General features: G+C 34.3%; 1 protein-coding gene and 1 pseudogene across 2 annotated transcripts; both read right to left on the bottom strand.

Moving 5' to 3' along the window:
• Positions 1–8,479: 8,479 nt before the first annotated feature.
• On the bottom strand, positions 8,480–12,808 carry LOC133705252 (protein CHROMATIN REMODELING 19-like; annotated as a pseudogene).
• A 1,710-nt stretch (positions 12,809–14,518) lies between these two features.
• LOC133706060 (transcription factor bHLH111-like) lies at positions 14,519–17,905 on the bottom strand. Of its 2 annotated transcripts, none has more exons than XM_062131576.1 (7): positions 17,523–17,905; positions 16,342–17,071; positions 16,003–16,113; positions 15,701–15,772; positions 15,502–15,567; positions 15,160–15,201; positions 14,519–15,076 (listed from the first exon to the last, which is right to left on the bottom strand). In XM_062131576.1, exons 1-7 carry the CDS (start codon positions 17,825–17,827, stop codon positions 14,900–14,902), a joined length of 1,503 nt encoding a protein of 500 aa, XP_061987560.1. In that variant the 5' UTR covers positions 17,828–17,905; the 3' UTR covers positions 14,519–14,899. The 2 variants fall into 2 exon arrangements, with proteins under 2 accessions (XP_061987560.1, XP_061987561.1); XM_062131577.1 differs by having other exon boundaries at positions 14,519–15,064.
• Positions 17,906–20,110: the final 2,205 nt, after the last annotated feature.

Raw genomic sequence — 20,110 nt, 5'->3', positions numbered from 1 at the left:
TATTTATAGAGACTTAATAGCATCAATTTGATTTGTTTAGGGTGTAAACATAAATCTCGGTGTTAGACCACGTGGCATGTAACCACTTGATATTAAAAAATAAAGCTGATCGTTGAAAATTCAAAGTTTGTAATTCTTATTCGATATTCTAGTTCAAACCACAGATTTTGAAAGAATTAATCATGTTCCTGCTTCTGAACTCTTTGTTTCAAAATACTAACTCTTGGTTTGTAATTTTAATCGGGTGTTTGATATCACAGTGAAAAATATTTTTTATTTAAAATTACATTAATTAAAATATTTTTTTATTTTTAACACCGACACATTAAATTATATAAAAAAAGCATTTAAAAAATTATTATACTCCTAGACACTCAATACTAGTTTTATATAGCTTCTCTTGTCTTCAGTTTTTAATTATTCTTTTTCTTAAATTTATATTTAGATTTTTTTCTTTGATACTCTTCTGTTGTCTAGACCGCTCGTATATTTAAAATTTTTATTTTTATTTTAATTATATACAGCTTTAACATAACATGGATTTTGAGCTTATGACATACTCTTCCCATGCATGGCGGAGGCATACTCGAAGTATTGCACTCCAACAACATCCAATATTTCTAATCAAGAGGAAATGGGAACGAAGTTTAGAAATAAGGACTTCTGTTTTGGGAAAGGTCGTTTTCCTCTTCTCTTTCGGCCATTCTTACGGGACACATTAATTATTATTTCACAAGTACGTGTATATATATATATATATTGACAAGTAAAGCGTCGCTATCATCTTCCCTGCCTACTAAAGTTGGAAAAGCAGTGCCGGCCATTTATACAAAGTAAGTTCACTGTACAAACGCAGACATGATATCTCAATTATTAACGCACCGCGCCCGCCCATTCTCTTGGAGAAGACTCCCACCTACAAATTTTCTTACAGTAGTGTCCAAACCAGTTTTAGAAGACCCGACTTGGCCGATGCGTCGACTTTATCGATCTAAAACCTAATTTGAAGAGGGTTTTATGTTGAATTGAATAAGGGAATTATCATGTTTAAACTAATAATTAAATCAACTAGTGATTTGATGACCATGTTAAAATCTATGTAAAATTTAATTTATTTTTTTTAAATGATATCATTTTAATTTTTTTAAAAAAATTATATATTGAAATGACATCTTTTTTTATTTTGACCTCCATACAACCCCTTAAACAATATTATCCTTTTATTAATTAATTACATCAATTTTATCCTCAATATAAATTATCATTTTTTTTTCTTTGCAAGATCCATCTAATAAAATTAAAAAATTAAAAAATATTATGTACAATGAATTAAAATTCCCTTCCCTTCTCATTTGTTTGTCCAATTAACCTTTCTATTTTAAGTGATTATGTGTGTTAATTTCTTCTAGTGAGAATGTTATATACTTGCAATGTGTCCTAGAACGTAACATATTCTAATATTACAGTGAAGTCAATAGATAATCTTAAAAGAAAAATTGATTCGATCGATTAATGAAAGGTAAAACTGCGTGCCTACCACACGTGTCAGAGATTTTTATTTCATTTATCCTCGGATAACCTGAACACTTGTAAACTAGCTAATGAAGTTCATCTTATATATTTGATAATTCATTTGTCAGAAACTTCTTAAACGTTTTTTTTTTTTTTTTTTTTTTGCAGTGATAGAACACCAAAGGTCAGTTCACTTGGGGGGTCTACTTAATATTCTTTCATGGATGCCCTCCACATCTTTCTTCATTCAGAAAAATCGATTAAAATGTGAAAAGAAGTACGTCTTTTAGAATCAAAACTACTGTTTGACATAATAGCGATCGAGGAGAGAAATAAGAGGATAAAATAAGTAAATAAATAAGAGAATTACAATTGTGTTGGTGGGTCACCTTATCTAAAGGGAGAGACATTTTGCGGTTTGCAAGGATTCCCTATGCCCCACGATGGAGTCATGACATTGAAGGAGCTCCAAAATGACGCAGACCCCATTCTTCTTCTAGGAAGGAGAAGTGGGTTCCGCTCGTACCGTGAAGAATCCTTGCCGGCGCCACAATAAGGACACCATGAAAGACAAACCTTTTATCTAAAAATTGTTATGTTGATGTTTGATTTAAGCATGTAATTTGCATAATATAAAATTAAAGATTAGTTTAATACGAAGAGATGTAATACAATTATCTAGATATATATCAGTACAAACATCAAAATAGCTCTACATTTTTAAAGATCAAAAGTATAGTTTTATAGATAAAGCATATACAAAATATCTTAAATAAATTGTTTAATATACTTACTTCTTGAAGCATTTAAAATATAGCTTAGGCCCGTGATATGTTGTGCTAAGCAAGTATATAGCTTAAGTCTAAAGCTCACTTGGTATTTGATTTTTTTTTCTTTTTTCTAAAAGCTTTAGTACTGTATTATTAGGGATTGATTTTTAGATTTATAAACATGTCAATCAAAGATTTTTTAAGGTTAATTTTTTCTTCATCAACAATTTATTTTTAATAAGTTGATGTTTTATTTTAAAGTATTTATGCTAAAGGATAATATTTAACAGTGTTAAACCTAAAAATATATGAAATTTATTTTTAATTTGATTTTAAATGTGTCTGTTAATTTTTTTTTAAAAAAATTAATAATGTTTTTTTAAAATAAATCTAACAAAACCAACTTCCCTTCTCTTGTCCTTTACTTGTCTATATTTATTCTTTTTTTATATATTAATTTAATGATCTTGTATTTTTATTGACCTTTTCCTTGCATGCAAAAGCGAAAACTGATCATGCTCAGAGTCTCCCCTTTCAGTTTATGAATGGATGACCTTGCTGTAAGTCCAGACTTCATAGATTTTTGAAGAATGGGTGTCTGGGCTCTTGGCTTGCACTCGATGATCATAAGTGAATTTAGAGAGCTTCGTTTGTGGGAAGGGCGGGCATAGCCACTTTGTTGATGCTTCAGCATTCCATGCAGTAACCCCTGGCTGGAGGAATGTTTATTTATGTTCTTAATTATTTCATTCCTCTCGAAGTATTAAAGCTTAAAGCCCCGCCCACCGGACTTTAGATTGTTCGATGAGTATCTCCTATAACCTGTCCCCCGGATTGCAGTATCGGATGCTGCGAGAAGTCACGTGGCAGCAAAAGAATACGGGTCTTGAGGCTTCGATTCTGCAAAACAAGGTGGAGTTTCTCCCTTGAAGTAATTTCCTGATGCTTCAATCAGTGTTAAGATGTAACAAGGAGTCCTTTTGACCTCAAGAGAGAACTCAAGTACCGTATTAGTATTCTAAAAAATAGAATGGTTACGATTAAGAGATGAATTGTCCTGGAGTAATAAATGAAGTTAACATATAAACCTGTGGGAAATGGAGTATTTAAATAGCAGAGAGTATATACTGATGAGAGCTGGTAAGCCTGATTGGATGGAAGGGAAAACATTGAGATTTTTTTTTATATAATAAAATCATGTTCAATATTTGAATTTTATGGTCTAGATAGATATATAATATAATAAATTTGATTAAACGCGATGTATTTATCCCATTTGTACAGGATAGACAATTTCCAGGATCATTTTTTGTTCGGCGTGAAAGAATCTCACTAGACCGGAAAGATATTAAAAGAGGTGTTGGACAGAAGTCCAGTTCAAAACACTTCGGTCTGTTCAACCACAACAGGAAATAGATACACCTCAGGTGGAAACATACAGCTGGAAACCTGTACCATATATGTGAAGGAAAATAGCAAGCAAAACTGGCCATGCAGCTAGAGTCTCACCGCGTGTAATTCTATCGAGGAAATCTTGAGAAGCTGGATCTTCGGAGAATAATCAAGGCACTGGAATTCAATGCGACAGCCAATGGGATACTCTCATATTTTATATATCCCGTTTATGCTTGTTTGGATACCAATAATTAGATGCATTGGATGCTTTAGCTTAGGTCCCGCTCCTCGTGAGACATGTCTAGTTTCGTTCTTGGGCCGAAACTGCACAGGTTAAGGAATAACATGTTGTGGGCCATACTTGTTTGATTATCCAGGTACAATGTCGCTAATTTTCACCACATTCTTTTCTCTTTTTCTTGTTTTTTCTTTCAATTATGTTTCATAGTTACCGTGCTAGGTTTGAACCGGTTCAAGATTCAAGTTACAAATTGTTAGATCAACTTGCATGTGACGACTCAACATAAATGTATATTAAGACTACATCATTTGTTTTAAAAAATAAAATTTAAAGTTGATTAGGCTAAGTTAAAGTTAATTCATAACATCATCTAATTTAACCAAATTAATTTTTTAAAATATCAAAAACAAATCTTCTCGAGTAAGGTTTTAGATCAATAACCTGTCAGACCGGGTTGGTAACTACGCGAAGAAAGAGTTACAGGCAATTATTACTAAATGACCCATTTTGCTAAATGAGTTTCAACACTGTTCAGGGTAGGGTAGAGGTTTGCTTCTACATTTCCAATTCCTATCTGTTATGCAGCTTGCGTCCCTTCTTGAATCAGTTGGAAGCCATATGATCCTCGTCCTTTCTTCTCTTTTTAATCATAGGTTCACCTCTTAAACTCTAGAAAGATTTTATTGCAAAAATGTCCTAATATATAGCTGTAGTGTTGTTAGTACGACTATGTTAATAACGTTCGAGCATGTGTTTTTCATCTCTCTTCATTATGTAATATCAGATATTTATCCATCCACCGAAACGTTCAAGCCATAGTTGAATTTTTACAATATTCTTAGCAATTCTTGTTCTATATATCAGTGGCTGGGCTATGTATGCATTTGTACTGTTAAGTGATAAAATGTGATTGATATTGGGTTTTCACAAAAATTAAAAAAAAAATCAATTTCAATTTTATTAGCCCAGAGAATATTTATGAATGAAATCCAAGTCGTGAATAAGAAACTAGCTCGAAGAACATCATTTAGTGCTTAATTATACAATTCGCAAATGCAAGGATTCAAGGACAGTGGCACCCTCAAACTTTGAGGAAGTTTACAGCTTAATTAGTCCTAAAATCCTTTAAAGTACCATTAGAACTAAGACTTATTTTTTAGGAAATATGTATTTTGCACCTCCGAAAATCATGTATTATATCTATAACCTTTTCATTTGCTATTTTATTTCTAAAACTATACTAAATATTTTCATCTATATTGACACCCCATTTGTAAAGTTCTAGTTCTTCCCATATGCATGGCATGGTGACAAAAATGTTATCATTGATAAAAATGTACACCATGAAAAAATAATACATCGACATGTGATTTGCCTAGCTAGGTGGTGCATGTGAGTGATTGTGACATTTGAGGGATACTAGTAAGTGATGGCAAACAGAAAGAACCCTATTTCTCTCTACTTTTCCCCCCTTTTCTTATCACTGGATGGTAGCTCAAGAGAATAGAGACATAAACGTAGACTCGAGATAAACAGCCTACCGTGAAGGAAACGATGGCGATTCGTAGGAGCAAAATAACAACAAATTAAACCATGATGGCGTGGTAACTTCCTAACCCTGCGTGGTACTATATATGCCATGGATGTGATGATAGAGAGGATTCCACCTTCACGGGCTGGACTTCGTCAGTAAAATTCAATACAGAATCATGTCCTCCAAGAGATACCAACAAATCTTGCCTGCCTTTCCATGGCTTTCCTTGTTTGTCCACACTGAAAATAACTCCTGGTGTTTTGATGTTTTAACATCCATGTATGTACCCTGCAACACGGCCTATCCGTATTGCATTTACCTGTGGAAAAATCTGAAGGCATGCAGGCCTTGCAATGCCCTCTCTGAAAATAGTTTCTTTCCCTTGTGATGCAGTTGTTATTATTTATTTCAAAACAGTTTAATTAACTGGATCGATCGAGGGCTTGGACGTCGAGCTGAAATGATTCTGGATCATGATTGGATTCACAAGTAATCAACTAAATTATAACCGGCTCCAGCTCCACACCTACACGCTCGATGTATATATACATCATTTTCTAGTATATTGTTTTTTAGAAAAACCAAAGAGATCCTTGGAGCCCTCTTTTGACATCTAATTTTCAAGGTAACGAGACTCCCTTGTCGGTCACTGGTAATACATGCACAGGGATTGTAACCATCATTTTCATGCTGCATTTTTGTAAATACTTAATAAATTTAGATATTTATAAATTATTCATCAAGTTTGGTTGTTTATTTATTATTTAATAAAAAATAAAATAGTTAATATATATTCGAAGTATGTATATATATATATATTAAATAATAAAATTATAAAAATTATATATATAATTTTATGTCGGTAACCAAAGATATATATATATATATATATATATAAATCTAAATATTCTATAAATATATTTATATAATATAAATATATATTTTGAGCTAGTTAGGTTCGTGTGAATTTCGAATTAGATTAAATAAAATAACTATTTAAAAATATTTATTTATTTAAATTAGATCCATGTCCATTAATTAATTTCAAATTACATTACCAGCTATGTCTATGTACATAGAAGTTAATGAAATCAGTTAATCTCATTAATAATCTCTGTAACTGACTCTTGTTAGAAGTGAGGGGTTGTAATATGACAATGAGTTTATTACATTAAGGGAATTTCCAATGCTAAAAGCCGTTTGAAAGAGTCATGTGTTAATTGTCAATATAGCATTTTAAATACTGTAATTTAGCTTCTTCCTTTTTTTGCTCACGTGTCACTCTAATGGGAAAAATGTATTTTAACAAGTCATTTTGTATCTTACATAGAATATTGAAGAAAGAGGGGAAATTTAAAGAGAAAAGTTAGATAATTTTTTTCAAAAAAATATATAGGAATAGCTTTTTCAGAGCATCTAATTCAATGATAAAAATTATTTAGAAAAGCTAAATTATTGATATAGCTTTTTGAAAAGTATAAATATTATATTTTTTTTTATGTGAACTCTAATGGAAAAAACCATTTTAACAACCCATTTGTACTTTAATATATTTAATATTAATACTTTTGTCTTTTTAGAAAAAATTGAGAATAGTTGTAGAGATGAAAGAATGAATCTTTAAATAATCTATTTTGATGCTTTTGACTCATTTGATATATATATATATATATATATATGTATATGTATATATATATATATATGTATATGTATGTATGTATATATATATATATGTATATGTATGTATGTATGTATGTATGTATGTATGTATGTATGACTTTTCTTTGATAGAAAAGTCTTTTTGGATCTTCATTTGGTTATCCTTTAATTTGAAGATGCGAAATAGAAAGAAAAAAAGCCAAAGAATTAGTTTTATTTATTTATTTTTAGCTCTTCATTTACCTCTTCAATTGAAGATGCCCTCAGAAAAACAAAAAAAAAACAAAAAGAAATTGCATCTCATATACCTATATATTCCCTTTGAAACTCAAAATCAATAAATAAAAAATCTTTTTGGTAATTATTTTTTTTTGCTCTTCATATAGCTTTTTCATTGGAGATACCCTGACATATAAAATATTTAAATAATTGGATTTGAATAAAAATTTTCAATAAAATGATAAAAATAATATACTTATTCTCATCCAATGATACAATTTATTAATTAATTACTCATATAAACATTGTAACAATCCTCTGATTATCATCACAAACATTATATTACTAGTTTATTACTATCATTTCCACCACTTGTTGCCAATCACAACAATACTATTACGGTCATTGTCTCTATCATTATAGACTATTATCACCACCTTCTCGTGAGTCATTCTTTTTCTTTCATGGAAAAAAAAAAGTAATTATTAAAAATTATAAAATGCATTTTGATTTTGAGTTATTATTCCAAACACATTCTTCGATTTTTGAAAAGGTATTCCTTGTAACCAAATACTCTCTAGGAATTTAGTAAAGCCTGAAATCTTATGTGTGCAAGTTAACTAAGAGAATTCTTAAAATTCCAGGGAGTTTGTTAAGTTAGGAAGACCTCTCTAAAAGCTTCAGGAGAATCGTATTTTTTCATGTACGACTGCTAATTGAATTTCATAGGAGGAGGCAAAGTTTAAAGGGTTAATGAAATTATTTAAGTTTAGGGCTTCAGAAACCGTCCAAACCTTAAAGAGAGCTGTATTATAACATCTTTATCCAGTAATTTGTCACCGCCATTTTCAAAATTAACGCAAGAACCCCATTACAAATGGATAAGCTCCAGATCCCTAGGAAACTGCCGACCAATAGATTGGCCTATCGCAGGCCAAAGCCCAGTATGGGGGACCGAAACCTGAGATTGTGTGAGTAGTTGGGTCATGGATTCCCGGAAGCCTGCACCACATATATCTTACCCTCGCCCCCTTTGACACCGGTGCCAGCCCCGCTGGCTTGGCTGTCACCTCTATTATATACAACAATCACGGGAAGGCAGAGGCTCGATCAATTGTCATCGCAGGAGGGAGACCTGGAGAAGATAGCTAACTAATTTCCTCCTAACCAGAGTTTCTTTTGTTATTATGCCCAAAACGGCTATGCAGCATAGGTTACATCTTATCCCCGGAGCGTAATCTCCGCCCATCAAATCATATTTAATTATTCTATGTGATCTCCGACGGTGAGGAGAAGCTGGTGAAACCGAGACCAGCCTTCAACGTAGCCTGTTGGTCTGAGATTAATACACGATCCGTGGGGTCAGGGTTGAAGGCTGGCGGGTAAGAGCAGAAAGCAGCCTGGTGGCAAGTAAAAGAAGAATATCTAAAAGTTTAGTTTTCCAGGTCTGTGGCACATGAGCAACAAGGCAACTTGCTTCCCAGCAATCAGCAATCCAGTATGGCACTGATGTTCGTGGCGAGTCATAAGCAACTTGGATCAAATCATGTCTTACTGATACCTGATTGGATGTATGAATTAAAGGCGTATTTACACCCATTAAAAATATAAATTATAAACTAATTTCCCCCCAGGTCGAGCATAACTAATACAACAATGGATGTCATAGAAATATGGGGAAATAAAAAATTAAAGGGCAAAAAATTCCTGGTCGCTGGAGACTGAGGACTGAAGAGCCTTTTATTACTGATTGAATTCATCGCCAGAACAGGGAGCCCGCTGGAAAATGTTCTGGCGCAAGTCTCTGAGGGTTTGCTTAGAATTTCTATACCATCATAAGTGATGATAAGATCTCCCCCGATGTTCACGAAGATGCATCTCCCTCGTTATCTACCCCCACACCAGAGTTACCCCCACACCAGAGTCGAGCACTGCCGTGTCCAAAACTAGCTTCCATTTTGCCATCTCGTCAACAGTCTCATCAACCGTGCCCCTGGTCACCATTCTGCAAAGGATGGAGCGGAGTCAAATGACACAATTTTTTTGGACTTTAAAAATATTAAAATATGTAGAATGGTAAGAGGGAAAAATGATAGAAGGGGTTTGTCTATAATTATTTCCTTCAAAGTCTCGGATGGTTTATGAAGTACCTGTATATGGTGACAGGTTTAGTATGGCCAATGCGATGACAATGATCTTCTACCTGTCGATCAATTTGTGGGTTGCAATCCAAATCAGAGAAAATTACAGTATCAGCTCCCGTCAAGTTCAAACCCTTACCTCCAGCTCTAGTGGACAGCGGAGATGCTTTCGAAGTGTCATTATTGAATGTGTCAACCATGTTCTGTTTATCCATCACCTGAGTACTGTCAATGGATGGAACTGATTAGGCTAAAAGGAATTTCTAGTGGCCATATAAAGAGAAAATTAGGAAACAAATGACCACCATTATGATGCGCAATTCAAAAAGAAAATGCTCAAAAGTCCAGGTTGTTCAAAAGGACGATCATTGTTGTTCTAGGACAATACAAAACTGCCTAAACTATTTTACCAAGTGATGTAGCAATCTGTGATGGACATAGTTCAATGATGGTAAATATCAAATTGATTGCTCAGATCCATCGCACTATAATATTAAAAACTTTCCCAGATGAACTTTCCACACCAGTTTGTAAAATGGATTTAGGAAACAAGTGTTTGGCATTACGATACCGTTCGTTTTAAAGTGCTTTTCACATGGAAATACATCAAAATAATATATTTTTTATTTTTTAAAATTTATTTTTGACATCAACACACCAAAACAATCCAAAATTACCAAAAAAAAATCATTTTTTTTTCAAAAGCACAATACCACCTCAAAAACAATCACAGCCTTACCGCATTAGAGAAAACATGAAACCTCCACCGCATGCACTGAAAACATATTAGCACACCAGGCGCAGACAACAACTAGTTCTAATAATAATGATGATGAATGTAGATAAGCACAGGGGAGAACCTTCCATCAATACTTTCTATATGTAACCCCGATTACATCCAAAGTCTACTCTAGGATGTCTAGCATCAAAGTCCACAGGCTAAAAATCAGAACTCGACACCCGCACTTCCTCAGGCCAGGTAGAAGTTCAGCTAATGCCTGCATGATATATGAACTTGCAAATTTTAGCTCACAAAAACTCAGGTCATGAAATCCAGTGAAATTACTTTATTCATACCCGAGATTTAGCTGAAAGTATAACATACTTGTCCAAAAGGATTCCTTTTTTCTCATTTATATCATGATAAAGTAAAAGCTGCAAGAAGTTGGAACAAATATTAAAATTTGAAATCAGGATGCATAGCTATGCACGAGCAAAAGATTCACAAGAATCTCACCAGAGAACATCAATTTCATGCCATTGTCATAGCAATAAGAGTACAGTCGGGCATCATAAGACACACCTATGTCGCTCAAAAAGTGAGTAACAGACAAGAAGCACCTTAAATGGAGGCAACCCAGCTTTGGCTAATGAGCCCAATTCTTTTGAATAGGCAGATCGTGTAGCCCCATGATACTGGAGTACAGAAAATGAAGGACACCACTTTTTCAGTTCTCTTTCCCAGTTCTCCAACAGAGGCAGGACACAATTAAATGTGGACCAGGGTCATTGTGCAAGCATTTCAACAGTGTCAAATATGTAATAGCCTGTCGCACAAGATCAAATTTATATTGCAACAACAAAAGGTAACCCTATTGTCACTGAAAAGTTAAAAAAAAAAAAAACATTACAAGTACCTGAATGGTCTTCCTGAGACCCATCTCATCTGCTAATATGGCTGCATGGATACAAATGTGAGTGATCAATGATCAGGGTCTTTCCAAAACACATAATCTGGTATCCATATCCAAAAATGACTACACACCCTAAAGTGCAGCCTCAGAATATGCGTTTGATGGAATAGAAATACATCAGCAATATTCCAGCATACATTAACTTCTTTCGATATACTTGGACCACACCGGTTTCACTGCTAATAATGAGTCTGTGACCAATCCATTCATGTTAAAATTTCAGGGTCCTGGTTGGTATATTTTATCTTCTTAAAATATACAGCCAAAGGTGCAATGTAATTTCAAAAGTAAAAGGGATTCAATATATCTCAAGGTAAACAAAGTAATATGAAAATACTTCAAACTATATTTACATAGTTTCCCAATTAATTACCACAGTTTGTAATCTTGGATCATAAACTACAATGTCTCAACACAACTATTCTAATAGAATGTAGGGCTCCTGAAAGTAGATATGTAACAACACAATGACAATGGAAAAAGGAATAGTAGAATACCTCCTTCTATGCCCTTCCTGTATAGCAGAAGAAGAAAGTTGACACCACCCAGCTGGTATGGCTTAAGGACAGGCTGGAAATCTGAATCTGCGACTGCAGTGCACAGGCTGCATCAATATCTTCCTGCGATAATAAAACAGAGTTTCCCCCATTAAAGACCAGACTCGTCTAAGGGATAACTCTACATGTAGCAAAGACAGATACATCAGAATTACGGGTCATTTTCTTTAGGGATTGCAGAATGCACATGCATGTGCACATACATGCATACCACACACCCATAGATGCAGATGTCTACGCCCACACGGACAGACTCATCTAATTTGGGTAATTGGCTAGTTTTTAAGTGAAATTTCTTTTACAATCAACAAATTACATAGAGAAAGATCACCATTCCGTCGCATGAATGCTCACAATACTAATGTTATCAAGCTTAGTATAAACAAACCAATTTTGAGACAACAAAAAAGATGATTAAGGAAAATCAGTAGTGGTTTCATTGGAAAGGGAGCATAAAAGAACATGTTGCCACTCTTTTTCATTTCTAATTTCTCATGATATTTGGACCCTCTGTATTGAATTCAATATCATAAATGACCTAGGAGATGATTCTTGCAAAAAAAAGAAAACTACATAAAACCATGATATACCTGAAAGAAACAAAATTTCAGCTTTTAAAAAATGAAAAGAAAAGAGTACCTGAATAACAATCCTGACTGAAGAAGTTTCCACCTCGGCATACCGGTCGCACGAGGTCAATCCAGAGCCGTACAGATCCCTCTTCAACTCCGCCGATATTTTAGCGCATTTCTGCAATGCTTTACCCACCAAATCATCATCTTCCACCACCGATTCCTCCTCCTCCAACTCCTCCTCGCTCGATTTTACATCATAAACCTCCGCCAAATCCCCACCGCTCTCTCACTCTTCCACCATCACCTCCTCATCTCATCAACCACGAATCGAAGGCCACAACTCCTCACCGATGGCCTCGTTGTCTCCTCTTCCTCATCCTCCAAGCTGAAATGCTCAGTGACTTCGACGCAATCGTCTTCGTTGCTGATACTGCTGAAGGAATTTTGACGTGGTTTTGTGAAAGCAAAGGATTCTAAAGAAGAAGGAGAAGAATCGATATGTGTTTGCCATTTAGCGTAGATTGGAAAATGCGAGAGGGCTTGAAGGAGTGGTTAGCCCACTCGTCGTCTGAGATTTCGTTGAAATAGCGCTTCATTGTGGTGAGAGGGGGAAATAAACCCTAGATTGTTGTTGTTTTTTCAGCACTAAATTTGAGTAGCTGGGTGCTTCAGCTTTGTAGGAAGTGAAGGAGAAGCGCCATTTGTAGCTAGCAAAGTCAGAGCGAGCGGTCAAAGGAAGGAAATAAATAAATAAATAAAAAGGCGGTTATGAAAGTGACGAGAGCGGACTTGAGAAATAAATTCATTTTGTTTTTCCTTACATTCAAACATATAAGAAAATTATTTGCATCCTCCGCCTCACTGGAGATTATTAAAAAAAATCAAGAATTTACACGTGTGCAAAAAAAATTAACAAACGGGCATTTGTCACACACACTTTTAACCGTAAATTGCTTTGAATATGGTAAGTGCGCGGCATCCACCTATTCCAGTCATCAAATCAATTTATTAATTAAAAATCATTTCTACAATTTTTTACTTTATTTTATTAGTGAACAGTTATAGAGGTAAAAAAAATATTTTTGAGGTTATTTAGAAATATCTAGACTTTTTTTTAACCTCATAGTATTTTTTTTTTTAATTTTTATATCTCTTTCTTTCTCTTTGGAGTGAGCTTATAAGGTAATTATTTATAGTTATTTTTAAAGTAATATAAAATTTATCAATAAACTCTTATTTGAGCCGCTGTGATACCTCGTCCTCATTGAAGCAAACTACAATGAGATGAAATGGATGGAAGCCAAGGCTTTTCGGTCGTTTTTCTGAACAAAAAACACCAGTTTCATGCGAAAGTTAGTCATCGTCTATCCGGCCTTTCCCAAGCAATCGTAATAGATCGATAATGGAAAACAATTTGAATAAAAAAGGTACTTGAGAGAGTGTTTTTTTATGAAATTTGATTATTTTTTTCCCAGAAAAGAGATAAAAGAAGTGATTTCGAAAGGGTTGCAAGGCCTATACCCACCATTCTTTACAAGAATATATATATCTGCTACACTGTTATCATCACTATTGACATGCTTATAGATAATGAATTCATCTTGGAGCTCATAGTATAATGATGCTGTTGATAACACCTTGAAGCTTCGAGGTCTGTAACTTGCATTCCTAATAATCCAACCGATAGCATGGATCAGTCTGATTCAATAGCATGGTCCACGCATCATTTGCTCTAGAGTATATATGTGACAGTAATTAGATCAAGGGCTCTTTGAATATTTGCAGGACTTCAGCATCATTTGATTCATGAATACGTACCTGCTGCTGTGGGGAAGATGCAAAGAGAGCAACCTTTATGATCTCTTTGGGTATTAATAATATTTTATTAATTATATGGTTGTTGTAGTTGTGGTGGAGGCTGCTAGATATGAAAAGTCATGGTAAGAATATGAAATGGTGATTGTATTAATAATAAAATAGTGGTTATGGTGGTGGATAGCAATAGTGGGATTATATCAATGGTGTCAATGATTGCGGGGGTGATAAAGATGATAGCTAGCTCAAGAGATGAAGTGATAGTTTATGTGAATCTCTATTTGTTTTTATAAAGTTAAATGTATTTTTTTTATGAATTTGTACTATTAATAAATAATTGAAAAATATTTCTCATAAATTTATTTTCTAATATTTGTTTTAATTACCTTGAAAAATGAAATACAAATTTCAGAAAAATATTTTTTATACAACAAAAAAAAAAAAAAAAAAACCTTAGAACTCCATCAATCGTTAATTGACACCTCTCAGCCCAAAGTGACATTGTCATTGATGATCTAACACTTGTATTTTTAAAAGTTGGACTAAAAACTGGATCATACGTAACAAGACCTAGCATTCAAAGAGCTTGAGAGGCCATATAAAATTGAAGGGAAACATGAAATTAAACACAAATATTAGTTATATATTTACCAATATGGCATCTGAAGCTATATATATGTGTGTTCCCATGAGTGGCATATATATATATATATATATATTCGGTCTCTTGATCTTATACTAGAATTTATTTTATGAGAGACACAAAACAGCGCCGCATGAACATGCTTCATCTATATAGACACCCTCTATAAGTTGGTGTCCAGTAATCAGATCCTGCGTTGTCGTGATAAATTTGAGGGGTGGAAGAAACAGGAACTAAACAAAGACCTCTGCTTTTGAGATCAAGTTTTGCATCTCCCTTGTCTTTTCTATCCAAGCCTACCCAAGGATCCTGAAATAAAAGCTGAGCGTGTGTTAATTATAGCTCGAAGGTGCTACTTGACCCTAAGAAGCTATATTATATCGCGCATGGCCTTAGTTGCTTACATTTTGTGAATTCGTAGTCTTCGTGTAAGGATTGCTCAAGAGCTGCAAACATAAGGCAGAGTGCTAGCTATCAAGAAATGATTTTATTTTTTTTCACTTAATCAAGTAAATTAAAGGTGTGGATTAAGCTAACATGACCGACAATATATCCTTATCTTTTTACTACTGCCAGTCACACAAACTTTTCTTCCATAATTTCTCATAAAAAACGATGGAACTCACAATTCTTACAATAAAAGGTGATCATTAATATTTCCCTTGATATCTATTGTTAACCCTGGACGCCATATTTAACTTCTAGTGAGTGATTAGTCAAAGGATATGTCAAGATAAGATGATCACCTGCACCTGCCCTTGCAAGAATTTAATGCATTGAATTGCTTCGTATAGCACCGAGGCTGTATCAGTCTGAAATTTAAACGAAAAGGAAAGGATATTGATTACAACAAAAAGGGTAGCATAATTAATTGATGAGAGAGATAAAGAAGAATAGAAGTATATGTTTTGTTGAAAATAAGTTCATAATGATCACCGTGCTTACCCTTCCAAACGGCGAGACAATTTGCTGAAGGGCCGTGACTCTTTCCGAAAGCTTGACTTTTGATGCTTGCATCTATTAAAACAAAAAACAAAGAAAAGAAGAAATTTCCACTAGCCATTATCATTAGCTTTAATCAGTGCGTCGGTACTCTTCTAATTGGGTAGTCCTAAGGGATGATATATATTAGCGCTCCATCTCTTTATATAATAGCTCTCAATCTTTAATTAAAAAGGAGAGATAAAATTGAAGAAACGAAGAGGGAAAAAGGAGTGCTATTATGATCGTCCGTCCTTTATATGTACCTTTACGGTTGAAACTGTAGAGCTCTCATGCTTAGCTTTCTTTACAGCCGTCTCTGAAGTTTCTTCACGTCTTTTCTTTCCTTCATTCGTTGTTCCATGTCCTTTTCCAATCTGCATGCAATTAATATACATACTCAGATACTTTGCTGAGTGTTAATTTTCGGCAAATAAAAATTTCCCACGATTAATTCTGCTCTCAACAAATTATTGATCATGAGTGGATCGAATAATTGATATTAGAAGCAGCAGTTGCACAGACTAGAGGTCACGTAATTAACATACGGAGAAAGGCACAAGCAAAAACTATATATCAATAGCTGATTAATAAAAGATTCTCACCGGAGAAGAAGTTTGGATTCCTTGCTTTCTACTATCAGATAAATTGATCGATTTAAAGCAAGGTTTAGGCACTTGAAAATCAACCAGTGGCTTGCTTAATCGATTAGTAAACGTTAAAACATCTGCAAAGTTTCTCGCACTTCTGCTTGTAGCATCAGGCATGCCATAGTAGTATTTGCTGTTATCTCCTACCACTGAGTTGTTAAGGCCAATATGGTATCCAACACCATTGCTATTAAATGGCCGTCTAAAAGGGGCCGTAGGTCTTCCACGGTGTTCGTTATCTACTTTGGGATCACGGCTATAACATGATTGAAAACCTGAGTTTCTGCTTTCTCCCACTAAACATGGTGTGGAGTTGCTGTAAGTTTGATGCTGGCTTGAGTAGTGATTATTTACAGAAGGGTTCAGGGATGTGTTGCCTGTCAGTGGATCGAATAATTGCCGTTTTACTTCTGGGTTTGGTGGAGCAATACACAAGTGGCTGACCAACTTGTTCAACCTTCCACTTCCAATCAAGCTCTCACTGAAACCGTTTAATTGCTTTTCGAAGTTGTTAAAGGACGTAGGATTCGTTAATTCCCAATTGTTGTCCATTTTCTTGAAGTAGTCACAGGCTGGTCCAAATATCCCAGATGACATAGTACTAGTAGTCTTGGATGACAAAGCGTCAAGTAAGTTTTCTCCAACGTCTTGACTGTTTTCCAACTCTTCATTGCTTCCAACTCCTCTGGTAGGGTTTAAAACAAATTAAAGCATTAAATTAATAGAGGTATTCCACACGGAGAGCAGATAAACTTTACCTTTCTTTTTGACAAAAAAGAAATGAAAGATGTCGAATGCAAATTCTTTCAATATGAAGTTAAATTTTTATTTCAAGTAGATCAAATGAAAAACAGACAAAAAAATAATTTGAAAATATATATAAAAATAAAAGAATAATTCTTGATCCATGAACGTCTCTCTAAGTGTATCTACCCATATATCCATTAATATAGCACCAGTTTCTCCCTTTTCTTGTGCTAAAAGATTCTTCTCTCCACACATCATCTTATTCAAATATAAATCAAGATGACAAAATAACAGTATGATATTTGTATATGTTATCTTTATGTGCCTTTTCATCGATCCAAGAAAAAACTATGTAGCATTTTATTTACGGTGCTATGAAATTAACTTACAATAGAATATGGTTCCAAAGTTGGCTATGATCTGAAGCGTGTTCTCCCATCATTTCGCTTGATGAAGAAGGCTCAACGAGTCGGCGGGCGGACTCAACGGTCAGTCCAGAGTGATTAGAAGCATTAGTAAAGGATGTAGACATGGAAAGATCCTCTTCGCAAGTGGAGTTAGAACTAGGGTTTGACTGTTGCCATGGACTGGTATTAGTCCATGAAGAGAGTGATGCTGCATGGTGAAGATCCCACCAATTTGGTGGAGTGGAGGAAGAGATTGCCACAGAGTCATCAGTGCATTCTTCGGCCATATTAATCTCTAAAGTAGCAAAAATGTTATATTGGAATCCTCTTTTTCTTCTTTCTGTTGGTGGAGGTGTGAATTTAAGGAGGATAAATCACATCTCCATTGGTGGTGACGTACGTACGTTTATAGGTTATATGCATCAATTATAGAGGAGACAATAAAATATGCAACCTGAGTTTCTCCCACTAAGTTTGTGGGCAATTATTATATTGAAGGCTGGACCAGGAAGAGTTTGGCTCAAGGTTGCTAATGTAGGGTTGTTGGACAAGTTTGGTTTAGGCTTTATTTTCTTATTGGACAGTGTTGGGAGCCTCTCTCTCTCTCTCTCTCTCCGCGTGAGATTTAACCAATTTTCGTATGGATAAGCAGCATGACATTAGTACTGGTTTATAAGCAAAAGGAGAGGAACTACATGCTCGTCTTTCAAATATTTATAGAAGGGAATAACGATTGATCTTCATAAACTTCCTCAGCTTTAATTAATGGCTCCATTTTGATAATGGGTACTAATTAGAGCTAGAGAGAAAGAAATGGCCAGACGAAAGGAGCGAATACTTAACTTGAGCCTGGATTTTGGAGTGGAAATAATATGTAAAGCCCAGAAAATGAGGAAAGTGGTCTTCTCTTTTGATTTTCATTTGCTATCACCATGAAAGGCCTTGCGTGTTAGCTTTTTGTGACATATATGATATATATCGTTTGCTTCAATTTTGCAATATTGGTTAGTTTCTGTCCACTACTTTTCTTCTTGATATATCTCTTTAAATAAATTATGTTCTCTTTGTTCTCGATCGCTTCATGACGCAATTATATACGCAATGAGAACTACTACATGAATTACTGCTATCGATAACTTTTTTCTCCATCACCGGGCAGGCTGTAAGCATTTCAAGCTCCAAGCATATTCTTCAAATATCAAGAATATTATATATTACCAATCAATGTTTTCCATTGATAATGGTAATCGGAGATTGTTAGTTCTCACCTTAATATATAATGTCCTGTCATATATATAAAGACCCTTGAATTGCCATCTATATACGTTGCTTGATTCATTAGCAGTACACACGGAGAAGATAAAATTAAACGAGATATCCGGCGTTAATTTGTCTAGGGATATAGCACCACCAGGACTAGCTTTTTGGCATTAATTTCAAATCACAAACCCTGCCATAATAAATATGACTAAAAGGATATGTACAATTTTGTTACTGCAGCCTGGTTGCCAGGGGAATATGCGCAAAGCACTATAACTAGCTAGAAAGGATTTGCACTTGAATTTTTCTTTCTCTCCATTATGCAAAGCCATGTGCATTTGTTTGTCTTACACAATAGACTCCAAAAACAGGAATGCAGGTGTTCTTCGGCACAGATTTTGCTTTGTGCTTCCGTGTGCTTGCACGTGCATGTGCGTGCACGTCTCTGCTTCTTTGCCCACTCCTGTTACTTCTATTTAATCAATCATGTTTGGGATAAAATTGAGTTTACATGCAGTAGTACTTACACTCGCATTCTGTGTCTTCTATATATTCACCGAAATAAAGCTAGCTATATACGATATGGAAATCCATGAAAAAACCTGAGGCCAATCCCATTAATCTATATTATGAATGATAGGAATGAGAGAAAAAACGACAAAGCAATTCGAGATCAATATCGAGGGCAGTGATGATATTATTTAATGAATTGAGAGCATGTTTCGTTACTTTATTCTTGACATTTTTTAATATGGTCCCTTCAGTTTTTTATTTTAATATTTATCAGGTCTCTTTACTCAAAGAAATTTCTTAATGTAGCCCCTCCATCATGATTCCATCAGTTATTATTATTATTATTAAATATGGACATGTTTCAAAAAAAAATATGATTTTATGCTCTAAAATTATGAAAACATGAGGAAAGAAAATTGATAAAAATAATAAAAATAAAAATTTAAGATTCCTAATAAATTTGAAAACAAAATATTAAATTGAAAAATAGAAAAAGGAAATACAAAACCCTTTACCAAAAAAAATTATAGGTGAAATTTATTATTAAAATACGAATAACTGAGTAGGGTTTGCATTCGCCAGGCCAATGCACTCAGGCAACCTTGGCCAACCCATGCAGCTCAAAAACAAATAATAATAATAATTTGAGAAAAATTAAATAACTTTTTTATGTAAAATGCACTGTTTTGCATCACGAGTGGTAATTGTTCAATATAAATCGTGCCATCTTTTCTTAGAATTTGCATTTAAAAAAAAAAACCATGTGTCATTTTAGCAAAAAAAAAAATATTTATTTA

Source organism: Populus nigra, chromosome 10, assembly GCF_951802175.1.
Source record: "Populus nigra chromosome 10, ddPopNigr1.1, whole genome shotgun sequence".
Classification (NCBI taxonomy): Eukaryota; Viridiplantae; Streptophyta; class Magnoliopsida; order Malpighiales; family Salicaceae; genus Populus; species Populus nigra.
The sequence above is the reverse complement of the archived record's forward strand: the minus strand, read 5'-3'. Positions and strand labels throughout refer to the sequence as shown.